The 13,460-nt window shown below is 33.5% G+C and overlaps 1 protein-coding gene across 1 annotated transcript; it reads left to right on the top strand.

The window, feature by feature from the left end:
• Positions 1-8,634: 8,634 nt before the first annotated feature.
• Positions 8,635-13,279, top strand: LOC106769344. Its single transcript, XM_014654936.2, has 6 exons — positions 8,635-8,827; positions 8,960-9,092; positions 9,287-9,390; positions 10,544-10,688; positions 10,772-10,912; positions 11,040-13,279. The coding sequence occupies exons 1-6, from the start codon at positions 8,787-8,789 to the stop codon at positions 12,873-12,875; spliced, it is 2,400 nt and encodes a 799-aa protein (XP_014510422.1). The 5' UTR covers positions 8,635-8,786; the 3' UTR covers positions 12,876-13,279.
• The last annotated feature ends 181 nt before the right edge of the window (positions 13,280-13,460 follow it).

Below are 13,460 nucleotides of genomic sequence, written 5' to 3'. Positions count from 1 at the left end.
TTTATCTAACTTTAATCTATTAGTTTTAAAATAATGATTTAAAATTATTTATCATAAATCCAAAATACGATCATACTTTTAAAGATGTTTATCTACTATCATTTTTAATTATAAAACATTTTGCACATTCAAAAATGTTTATTTGTTATATGTTTTTATTTATAAATAATATTTATCTTATATAACGCTTGAATTTAAATAGTAGTGATAAACAATTAAAGTCTAGCCGCAAAAAATATTCATCTTAAATATTCCAATTCAATCCTATAGTTTATATGATAAGATTTACATTAATTTATATAATTATAAATTGAAAATAGTTTTAAAAATAGTATAACACACATTTTGATTCATTTGACACATTTTAATAAGAGTAAAATAGTTTTAAAACAACAAACTTTTGTAATTTTTTGAGAAAAGAGGAAATAAAAAGTAAAAAAGAATGATGTCATATGAATGTATAATAATTAAGTGTATCAAAGTATATTTTCTTTTTGTTTGATGTAAATCACTTTAAGTATTTTGTTTTATGGCTTATACCCAGAAAGGTGTTTAGCTGATTAAACTAATTTCCAGCTTTCTGCTCAAAAAATATGACATAACCACCAATAATTGATTACATTGGCATTCATAAGAACGTGGCCACATTTCTTTGAAGTGATTGCAAGTTAATAAACAGTGGTAAAAACAAATCCAGTCTTGTTTTTGTGTTGACATATTTAAAATAAAACAGAAAGTGCAAAGTGAAGTCAGTGGTGACGACCAGAACAAAAACTCGTAGTAAGAATGGAACTACGACGTGTAGACTATGAAATAAAATAGTAATTAGTGCATTCCCAACGAGTCAACGTGAAGCAGTTAATAAGGTTTCGCTTTAGATTAAAGCAAAAATATACTGTTACCTGCCGATTTTATAATCACACCCCTTTTTTATATTCTTTCTCATGTGTATCTATCGATTTCAATTGAAGGATAAAGATATAATTTCATATTATATTGCTACACGGATGAAAGGCCATTCATCTACAACAGAGGGTTTAATATGCAGCAACCAAACATCATATTATATAATAAAGATGGATTACAAACAAAGTTTTACATCAAATAAAATAAAAGATAGACAGATTTTGTAGTGTATGAAGATCGGTTAAATAAGAAGGAAGATCGGCTAGTGACATAGGTGGGAGAGGTAGAGGATAGATCGGATAGAAGATTGAAGATTAACCTACAAGAGAAGAGCAAAGATCCAAGGGCGATAATCTCGGATGCAGGTAAAGTAGTTACGCTTAGTGGGCAAAATATTCGGGATTATAAGCTGCGGATAAACCGCACTTTAGGGTTACATCTGTGACTTATAAATATAGAAAGGATTCGTCAGGTAGGGGACTTTTGGATCTAATTACTTTTCACTCTGAATATTATTGTGATCTTACTGACTTGAGTTTCAGAGTGCTAACGTGCAGGTCGCACCCGTTAGGACGTGAAGAGAAACTGTTCGGTTTGAGTTCCATTCCGGGACCTACATCAAAAACAGATTTATATATATATAGAAAAAAATAGACATAGATTTATATATATATATATATATATATATATATATATATATATATATATATATATATATAAAAACTTGATACTGCGTTAGTTTTTCATTTCTTACTGTTGTTTTATTGTGGAAGGTCGTTTTCATCCTTTATAACGTTATTTACTTCCTTTTGCCTTGGTTATTTCTCTACTCCACACCTAATTATATTATTTTAACTATATTGGAAATAGACTAAAGATATCTTTAAATGAATTTCTTCGTTAGGCCTTCTATTATAATAATAAAGAAAGAAAGAAAATTAGTTTTTAATAACTTAACATACTTTTAAATTAATTTGCAAAGTTTTTTGTATAACTTTTCTAATATTTTAAAGCTTAAATAATTCATCCAATCTTACCATAATCCCGACGAAATTTAGAATCGTCCCTAATAACTACATCCGTTAAAAAAAAGTAATAGTGCGATTGTGAATGCGAAAGGTGCAAAAAGAAAAAAGAAGAATGAATATTCATAACTTATGAATTAACATGTTAAGTGATAAATGAAGCTCAAATGTTTCTTTCTTTCCAAAACATTATCTATTTTAGGAAGTGTTTTTCACAAAAAAGTTCAATACAAGTTTTCTATTTATGCATTTTTATTAAACTCTCTTCGATCTTCTTTTTTTTTTTCATTTTATGTCTAAATTGAATTTTTAATATTTTAAAGAACAATTATTTAGTATTAAAAGTAAATTTGTATCACAATGTAATTAAATTTTTATCATAAATATAATTTATATATTTACATATAACTTTTTTCACAATACGTTGAAATACATTTATTTATTATTAAATGTTAATCATAATGCCATTTATATATCTAAAAGTATTTTGTTATCATAAATTTTAAGGAAATAAAATAAACATGTATTATGTACTACTAAGATGGTTTAAAAAAGAAAAAGAAAAACGTCTAATTAATCTTTTCACTTTCTTGCTCCCATTTCATTTTCAGTTTTTCCTTCTCCCATTTTCGTCTTATCGTTTTCATTTCAGCTTTCATTGCCGAATTAACAGGTTCCACACAGTTTTTCAGAGTTCTCAGCGTTCCGCTGCTGTCGTCCTTCTCATCGTCGTTGGTGGGCTGTAGTAGTGGCGGCGTCGGCATGTTCGTCAATGGAGCTGGTTTAGGATTTATTTTTCAGGTGGAGTTTGTTTTGGGTCATGGGCAGTTGAAGCCGTGGGATTTATTCTTCTTCCCCTTCTTGGACATCGTGGGATTAGACTGGTAAAAGATCCAAGACATTTGGACCACAAACAAGTAGGTAATGACTGCGGCAGTAGAGAGACGATGTTCCTATCACACCATCGACAACTTGCTCAAAAATGGTCTTGTAAGTTCTTCATTCGGAAGGAAATTTTATCACTCATTTGTGTTTTTAAAGCAGAATTTAATTTGGATTGACTGCAAATGTAATAACATTTACAATCTCAATCAATTGGGAATCAATCACTATGAATGACTTTGAAAATGATAATTATAGAAGCTAGCAATCTTTCATCAGACAATCAATGATTCAAGATGAAATAATATTCATTGTTTATATATAAAATTGAAAGTTTTGAGATTCTTTTAGTCTATGATTCTTGTCAGTTATGGTGCATTGATTTTTACTTTCTTGTTTGTTTCTTTCTTCAAAGTTGAACAAATTGCAAACACTTAGCAAAAAATGTGAATATGAATGCCAAGTTAACCTAAATGTTAGTCGACTGGGTGGTTCTCAGATCAAAGAATTCTTGCATATAAAATTATGGAATGCAAATGGCATAATTTATATTTGGTTTGCAAATGTTTAAAAAAGAAAAGCATTTGAGATTATCGATTGAAAATCAGAATTTAAATTGAATCCTTTTGTCTACAATAGAAGTCAAGGATAGAGAAAAAAGAACATGTTATAGAAATCTTGGCTTTTCTAGAACATGCCAGCATTCTTGATTGACTGGGTATTTCTCTAAAGAATACAGAGAGAACTAAGCAGAGCATGTTGCAGAGCTGGCTACGAATATGCTTTGAACATTTTCCTTCAAAACTGAGTCTGCGGTTTTGTTAAAGATAAAAAAAAATTGTTTGTTGGAAAAAGAAATATAAAAATTAAAAGATTATTTTATTTATTTATTTTAATTATTTACTATTATTGTTATTATTATAATAAAAGAATGTCTTAATTATTTATGGCTCTGAATCAATTATGGGTATAATATAAAGGTATATTTCAGGCTATGAATATAATCTACTTAAAGCATAAGCAATCCAAAACATTTCTTTGTTTATATAATTATGGATTTTTTCGAGTAAGCTTCTAGTTTAGTTTGAGTTTCGTTCGTTCCGATTTGGTTCTTTTGGTTTATTTCGATTCGGTATAATTAGTTTTGGTTTGGCTCGAATAAGTTCAATATGGTTTGGTTTGGTTTGATTCAACTTGACTAAATAAAGATTGATTCGATTGAATTCGTTACATTTGATTTAGTTCAACTTGACTTAATTCGATACGACTTGGTTTTGATTAGTTTAGTTTTGCTCATCCTAACTCAAATTGGCTTAGATTGATTCAACTCGACTCGTCTTGACTCGGCTCGGCTAAGTTTGGCTCGGTTCAACTCTGCTTGTCTCGGCTCAGTTTGGATCAACTTGGCCCAACTCGGTTCACTTATGTTCTATTTAGTTCATTTGCTTCGATTTAGTTTATTATTGTGTGTTTGGTTTGGTTTGGTGCGATGTGGGGTGTTGTGGTTCGGTTCGGTTTGATTAGGTTTCACTCGACTCTTATTGGTATAGTTTGGTTCGTGTCGAGTCAGTTCGGTTTGGTTTTGTCCGGTCCGGTCCGGTTCGGTGCGGTTTGGTCCGGTCTGGTTCGGTCCAGTGTGATTGATTCAATTCGGTTCAGTTCGGTTCGGTCTGGTTTGGTTTGGTCTAGTTGGGTTCAGTTCGGTTCGGTCCGGTTCGGTTGGTGTGGTTCAGTGTGGTCCATTCCGGTCCGGCCCGATTCGATTCGGTTTGGTCTGGTCCGGTCCGGTTCGGTTTGGTCTAATTCGGTTCGATTCATTTCGGTTCGGTACGATTCGGTTCGGTTCGGTCCGGTTTGATTCGGTTCGGTTCGATTCGGTTCGGTTCGATTCGGTTCAGTGTAGTTCAATGCGGTCTGGTCCGGTTTGGTTCAATTTGGTCCGGTTCAGTATGGTACAGTGCGGTTCGATCCGGTCCGATTTGGTTTGATTCGGTTCGGTTCATCTCTTGTGTATTTTCACAAACTCCTCTCATGATTCTGTTCGTCGCCATAAGTTGCTTTCTCTGATTCCCTTTTATCCGATTCTATATCCAATCGCTGAACTTTTTTACCGCCGTTTAACTATTGCCCGTGTGCGGCACTGCTTTTGTTCCTTTCCGACCCTCACGATAATGTTTAGGACCTTCTTTTGTTTACTGTGGTTATCCAACGTCACTATACATCGATTGATTGGTCGGGTGGTTGATTTTGGTTTCAGCTTTGTGTTCAAAACTATAGTATCTACTTTGAAGAAAACAATATCGTGTCTTGTTTTGATGTATTATTTCCATTCTTTTCCCATAGCAACTTCTGTAGCATGCTGTTTAGTCATCTTACATAGTAATTTATCGTACCATGTAGGGAGGAGGGGGTCTAAGCTCAGAAGACAAAGATTTTTTAAAAGAGAGTGTAATGATGGGTTCTTTGCAACAACCTGTTTGGACCAAGGGGGTGATTTCCCCTGCAAAAGGGTATGGGAATAAAGACGGACTTTTACCTCGACTAAAGTTCTTCAATCTCGAAGGAGGTTTTGGTCACTCGGAGGACGTCCTCTTTGTCTTTCGTCGTGCCATCCGATTTGAGAGTTTGATTTTTATGCACCCTGTTACATTGTCAATTAATTAGAAATCACTGGATATACTTACAGTGCAGTTATGATAAATGTCAACGAACTTATACCACATGCAATAATATTAACATGTAATTGAATTATAGTGTTAAATTTTTCTTATTGAGTTTAAAATATTTGTTTCTATATCATTTCTGTGTTTTGATGTTCTGTATCGTCACGCTGGTTTAGATACAGTTAATTGAATTTATGAATAATAATGATCTCTTTTGTACATCTTGAGCAGTGATGGAAGCGCTTGGCTCCTGCCTAACAAACAAGTACTCAGAAGGATTACGGGTAAAAGGTAATGACTTTGTTTTCTGGAATTTGTTTTCTGTTTCATATTTTCAAGACTTTAGAGAATACATCTGTTATGTATCCTAACTTTGTTTTTAGAGGAAATGAGAATATTGAAAATGTGTTTGTTTGGCTTATTCGTTTTCAAAGAATTGGAAATATCATAAAACAGTTTTTCTGTGGTTTAAAGTAAATATTGATTTGTAAGAATTTTATGGAATGCATCTTTCCTTTTCCACTCTTGCAATTTCATAGATTGAAACCCTATGTCTAGAAAGGCAGTGGCTGCATTTCGTGTAGATGTTATCTTCAACCAAATTCTTGGGCAAGAACATAAGGGCGTGAAATAGAAAACTTGGAGAGAATATGTCGTATTTAACCACTGGTTTGTCGTCAAATGTCATACCTGTGGGACCATCTTCAACGGTCTGTGCTGCCAACATGTCTATTCCTAAAGTAACATCCTACCTTGGGTGGATCAGAAATGGAAGAAGGATAATGTATTTTTTTTATATGGATAAGTTAAAATTTATTCTACGTTATTTTAACTGTAATATCTCACTTGGTTAAATATGTGGGTCGATAGAATTTAATAGTGATAAAAATTATTAAAGGAGATATTTTGCGATAATTAACTCCTGGTATCATTTGATTAAGCACGTACATATTCATGTGATTTTGCATTTGTTCCTTTTTCTATTTTTTGACAAAAAAAAAGAAGGATAAATTTTTGGTTTAACATAAATATTTTTAAAATAAAATAATAAATTAAGATAAACTTATTATTTTAACATTTTTGTTTACAAGTGTTAAACACCTCTCTTAAATAAAATAAACAAATTGCCCTCTATGTCTCAGTTAATGAACTCAAGTTTGCCCCTTCAAACATGTTTTAAGGAAATTAAATTTTCTCATCAATTTTGTTTGGTACGTTTTTATTATTCATTTTTTTTTTCTTTTCCCTTCGCAAGGGGCATTTGATGCAATTGTGAGTTTTAATGAGATTTCAAGTTGTAACCTTATTCTTCGGTGATATTAATGTTATTGTGACTTTGTGATTGTTCGCTTTATAGTTAACTAAATGTTGTGATATAGTGGTATAACTATAATTTAATGTAAATTAGGAAACATTTAAAATTGGTTTTAATATTTTCTGTGGGTAGTTTTTGTTTTTTTCAACAAAGAATTATATATTTGTATATACATGAGATACTTGTACAGTTCTCATTTGTTTTAGCAAAAAGTCTTAACATAAAATCTCTCCGTTAGCTTCTATTTCGAAAAACCAGCTTTAATCTCCTGTTTTATATGTTAAATTGTTTCATTATTGTCCAAAAATAGAAGGTAGAGTCTCCATTTCTATACATCAATTTTTTTCATGTGGGCCTTACTATTTGGATTCATTAATCCTGTATATCCTTTCAATATGATTAATAAATTAAATAAGAACAGAGGATAAACAATTGGAAATTTATTATATTTGATGAATTTTTTTAAACTTTATATTAGTAGGTACATTTAATGTTCTAATTAGAAACATTCAAACGTAACGGTAAGATTTATAAGATATTTATGAAGTTCAATTAATTACATTGAATATAGTAAATTTTTATTTTATACGAGAAAAAAGTATAATGATGTTAACTAAACTTACTAATGATTAAGTATAATAGAGATTAAACCAATTTCATCTATGTCAATATATTGTGATTTCGACAATAATTATAATATATTTTGACAATAATTATAACTAAAAATTAAGAACTACTATAGAAAGAATAAATATATGAAGTTGAGAAATAAAACAATTTATAATATTTGAAGCAATGCAAGTATCTGTTTGTTACTTTGAGAAACTTCATGTATTATTTTTTGAATCTGAATCTAATGATACCAGGGAATGTCATGATTGTAAACTTTGATGTGAATATATAAGTGAATTAAAAAAAGAGAGAGAAAGAAGGCTTTAAACTTTTTTACAATATCAATTTACTATTACCATCACTCTTTCAGCTACAATAAATAATTATATAATGTAATTTTTATTTCATTTAATTAAACTAAATTTTAATTTATAATGTCAAGTGAGTAATAGATGAATGGAATTTGTTTTCACCGGTGTCCTTTTAAGACAAGTTTATTTTAAATAGAGAATCACCACTTATTTAGCATCTTATATATGGTTTTTTCTTTTCTATTGTTAGCAAAACGCATATATTATCCTTTTATTAAGCTAATAACGATTAAGTTGTAGTGTATCACATATACGATAATAAGCATAACTAACCTGTCAACAAAGAATAATTTGTAATTAGGAATTTGTTTTTATATTTAATTTTTAATATATAAATATTTTAGTTATTCTCTTTTATCTTACTTTTATGAAGTAGTTATATACTTTTTTATCATTAATGGAAATAAATTTTCTTTCTCTATTCTGTCATATTATACCTTTTTCTAATTATTTTACTTTTTTTTTATCTCCTCCTCATTTTCATCTATTATATTGTAATTTCTTTTTAATACTAAGAAGCCAATGAGTGACGCAACGGCTCTTAATCCTTAGCCCGTTCTATTTCTTTATCGTAATGTGTATTCCAGCTCAGCAAGTCACTTTAGATCTTCACCGTTGAATTCTTTTCCAGTGTCACCAAATTCAGTGGCCAAACCACTCAATTTCATTGTACTTTTAAATTTCTTTCTGCAGCCGAACAAAACTCCTCTAACTACCGAAAATACCCTTCCAACGTTCGCATTAACCATCGTCTTTATTGAAACAGCCAAAGGTCATTATCGTCGTAGCAGAAGCGCCTTCAGAAATACTATCGTTTTCTTAAATTCCATTTATTCCACTATTCGTTTTCATTTATTAGTATGCATTTATTCATATATATTTTCTCTCTCTTCTTCCTCTTCTTTCACTGCAACCAGTGTGTTGTTACTCTGCAATGAAGGTTTCAGCAGTGGCGAATCTCGAGTTCTGAACTTCCACAGCGAACGGAGTCGCACTACGGAGGACTTCCAACATGTTGGACGGAATACTTGGGAGAGGCTTCACGGCGAAATGGTTCTTCCTATGTGCTTTGTTTTTGTTTATTGTTGTTACTATTTCATGAAAGGTGGAGAGAATTAAGAGTGCGTTTATGGTTCTCATTACGATACACTTGATTTTATTTTCTCCTGCTTTTTTTGTTCTCAGCAAATCGTTGATCAAATTGACGAAGAGTCGGATTGATGTGATACGGAGGAAGAGAAGAGCGACAGAGAAGTTTCTGAAGAAGGATATTGCTGATCTATTATTCAACGGTCTCGATATTAATGCCTACGGAAGGGTAATCGATTTTCTTCTTGGTGTTTGTTTTTGTTTTGTGCAGTTTCTGGATTCTGTGGCGTTAGATTATTGAGGATGCTAGTTTTCATCGAGTGATGGATTGCAGTAGAGTTTTTAATGTGTGAACAATTACCTTGTCTCTTTGATGAACTCGTTTTCAATTAAGTTTTGTCTTGTTGCGAGATGTTTAAACAGGCGGAAGGACTCGTGGTTGAGTTAACACTGTCCTCTTGCTATGGTTTCGTTGAGCAATGCTGTGAGTTTGTGTTGAAGCACCTCCCAGCGATGCAGAAGCTGAGGTATTATTAGTTTGTTCGCTTGTTTTAAACTTCTTGATATCTCCTCTATTTATTCTTTTATTTTTCATTTTAATTCTCATTTCAACTCGGAATTATGACTAATTGCTTTGGTTATGACAAAGTTAATGTGAATTTCGGCCCCAGGATGGGTATAAATGATGCACGAAATACAGCAAACTTTAGAACTAATAAATAAATAAAAAGTATGGATACGTTACTATAATTCTAAAATAATATGAACGACGAATATAAAATCGATGTAGATTGTGATAAAATCATTTATTTCAAACTCGTATAAAATATCTCACATCTCACTGTTGTCATATTGTGAGTTTGATTGATGAAGAAAAGAATGGAAATTTTAGGAGACAAAAAATTGCTCAATTTAGTTTTTAAAAAATGTCAATCTACGCTGGGGCTTATAACATATATCTAGTTTTATATCTTTATATCATGGCTGCACCTAGTTTGATTAAACTCATACTCAAGCAGCCTATAGTTTTTTTTTTTTTTTTTTAAACAATAAGTAACTAAATGTATCGTATGGATATGCATTGCGTAACGGATACAAGCACATTCGACCAAATAAAATACCCTGCTTCTCTGGAGATAAGGATTATGAGTGAGTTGGTAGCGGTGTCTTTTCATCTGATATCATCATTCGTCATTAGTTTTTCTCTCGTTGTTTGATCAAGAATCCCAGTTGTAGAAATTGCACCATTTTAAAGGAAAAGGTTTCCTGATTTGTATCTACAATGCTGCAAGTGATTCCTGAAAATGGCCACCAATACTATTGACTCACCATAATGATTGTGCATCCACTACAGGTTCACATGTGTGTAGTTGTTCTGGTGTGGTTGAAAATTGATCTGGCCTCTGCGCCTGCATTTTTTCTTTGTTTAGGTTCAGTTACGCTTTCCCGATCATAAAAGCAATTTTAATAGCGTTTTTGGTGAGATGAACTGGTGAAAAGATGTAGAAGTGGGTGGAGTTATGTTTGTTTATTTTTCAGTTGATGAATATGGTTGGTTGGACACCTGTAACTGTCACAAATGTCTCAAAATTGTTATGGTTGGATAGTCGTTGTATTATTTTTCCTCAAAGTCAGAAGTTGAATGACTTAATGACATAATTGCTTCCATTTCTTTTACAGTGGTTGCCCTGAGGAATGTAGGATGGCTGTATCGTCTCTGATGTTTGGTGCTGCAAGATTTTCTGATTTACCAGAGTTACGTGACCTTAGACAAATATTTCAGGAGAGATATGGAAATTCCATGGAATGCTATGTCAATAAAGAGGTGATTTTTCAATTATGTTAGAGCTTTACTACATATTGATGACTTCTCATGTTTCCTGTATTAACTAAATTCCAAGTTATCAGTTTGCTGCAAATTTGAATTTCAAGTCTTCTACATTGGAGAACAAGGTCTGCTTGATGCAGGATATTGCATCAGAGTTTTCAATAAACTGGGACTCCAATGCTTTCAAACTGCGGATGTCGAGATCCTCTGCAGTGGAACAGGTGCTGTCTTTTGCATTTCCTTTTCACGTTATACTAATTTCGTTTTCAAAATTGAATACCTACATAATTCTTACTTTGTTTCAAATTTTTAGAATGTATGTGAAATTTTTAATTTTTTTATGTACAGGAACACAATGCTTGTATGTCTAACCATGATAAACCATCACAAGGCAAGTATCTTACCCAAAGGGAAGGTAGGAATGATGTTTTGTTAGAGGAAAATCGTGATCTTGCCGATGATGGATGGAGATTTCAGCATGACAAGGAAGCTGTAGCCTTAAACAGACATGAACATAATCTTCAGTCTAAATCCATACTCCCTGGGGTTAAGGAAGTTCATCAGAAAAGGGATGGCCGTGATGATCCAGGAAGGCATGAGGTTACAGTTGAGAAGAGCGACAGCGGCTATCGGAAGGAGAGTAGTATGCTAAAACCGATTGGGCATCCATCTCCGTATAAAACTGTGGAACAAATCGAAGGTGGTTCTAAGCTGCATAATAGTAGGGTGCATATCACCCCTCCCAGAGAAAACCAGGTTGGTATGCTAAAGCTGACTGGACAACAATCTCAGAAGAAAAATGTGGAACAACTTGAAGGTGGTTCCAAGCTGCATAATAGTAGGGGGCATATCACCCCTCCCAGAGAAAACCAGGTTGGTATGCTAAAGCTGACTGGACACCAATCTCAGAAGAAAAAAGTGGAACAACTTGAAGGTGGTTCCAAGCTGCATTATAGTAGTGGGAATACCACCCCTCCAATAGAAAACCTGAGCAGTATGCTAAAACCGATTGGACATCCATCTGAGCAGAAAGCATTGGAACGATTTGAAGGTGGTTCCAAAGTGCCCAATAGTTGGGGGAATACCACTCCTCTGAGAGAAAACCAAGTTAGTACGATAAAACCAATTCATCGTTTATCCCAGAAGAAAACAATGGAAAAAATTGAATGTGGTTCCAGGCTTGATGATAGTTGGGGGAATACCACCCCTCTAAGAGAAAACCAGGACACTGCAACTGCTAGGAAGTCTCCCAGTCATGCGGGATCACATTTCAATAGTAATGCAAAGGAGCCATTCTCTGTTAATCATGTTGGCCCACCTGTAACTGATAAATCCGAGAGAAATGTTCGAAGGGATGAAACACCTACACTGAAGTCCTACTACAGTAATGTCATTCCACCTCCATATGTTAAACAACCTAATTCTAAGCAGCAGAATATCACACGTGGAGCATCTTCAATTACCGACAGTGGTGGCCTCTCTACATATCATTCAGCACATGAGAAGCTCGATATCACTGTGACGGAGAGGGTTCAAATAGGTTTGAATAGTTCTGACCAGGATTGGCAGGGCAATTCACACGAGAGACTGAGCAAACAGAATCGTGAAAAAGAAATATCATTTCGACAAGATGCTGAAGAAGTCCCTCTGCTAAAACCAAGATCTACGAGGAGAAGGCACTCAAGATCACGACCGCCAAGTTACTACGATGCCTCTAATGAAGACTCTGGAGTTCAGAGAAAATCAAGGAGCAGAAGCAGGAGACGAGATGATTCAAGACGTGGTCTGCAAGCTGTGTTTGAGGAAGAGCGGTATCAAAATGCTGAAGAGGAGAGGATAATAGATAAATTGCTGATCCATTATAGCAAAAAACCATCCGTCCTTGTGCCAGAAAAATTAAAAAGAAACTCTAAAATTCACCATGCACATCAAATGGATGTCTCAACCAAGGAATTGCAGAAGAGTGGAAGCGGCGATGGATCTGATGAGACACCAGTGTTGGTTAGTCATGCATCACGATCATTTTCCCTTCCTCGTGAACAACGGAGAGAAGTGGAAGTTAAGAAAGTATTTAATCGCGCTGCTACATTTGAGCCAGTTAGATCACACGACGCTCGGCATGTGCATCCTAATTTACCTGACTATGAAGATCTAGCAGCTAGGATTGCAGCTCTAAGAGGATGATAAAGGGTAAATTACAGAAGATTGCATTGTGGTACTTTTATGATCATCGTGCTTTAATATGTACAATGTTTGTGCCTGGAATTACAGAAGATTGCATTGTGGTGCTTTTATAAATCGTCATGCATGATCTCGTCTGTGTTGGTTGACAATAGTGACTCTGCCATCATCTTACATATGCTACGGGCTATACAGAACATCAATTCAAGTTTTGTCTTTTATGATGGTAGAAGTGTTTGTAACAAAAAATTACCTTCTTCCTACTTTCTTGGGGTCGGCTAATGGGGAATAAAAGATGTTGAGACAGACGCTATTGGTTCAGAGCCTCTCTTACTAGCCCCCTTTTTTTCTGATAATGCTGTTTACACGTTTATAAATACATTATTTTGTAACTATTGCATAATTTATTTATTTTTTCAATTCTGTAACATCTCACATTTAATACAAAGCGATTTCTCACACTTTAATGCTTGAGTGGCACGTGGTTAAAGTTATGCAAAAGGCAACTTTTAATGTGCTGCTGCCAATTTTAAGAAGCAACTCAGAAGGAGGAAAGCAGTGAAGTTAACGAATCGAGGAAGAAGAGTG

This window comes from Vigna radiata, chromosome 7 (assembly GCF_000741045.1).
Source record: "Vigna radiata var. radiata cultivar VC1973A chromosome 7, Vradiata_ver6, whole genome shotgun sequence".
In the NCBI taxonomy this organism is placed as follows: Eukaryota; Viridiplantae; Streptophyta; class Magnoliopsida; order Fabales; family Fabaceae; genus Vigna; species Vigna radiata.
The sequence above is the reverse complement of the archived record's forward strand: the minus strand, read 5'-3'. Positions and strand labels throughout refer to the sequence as shown.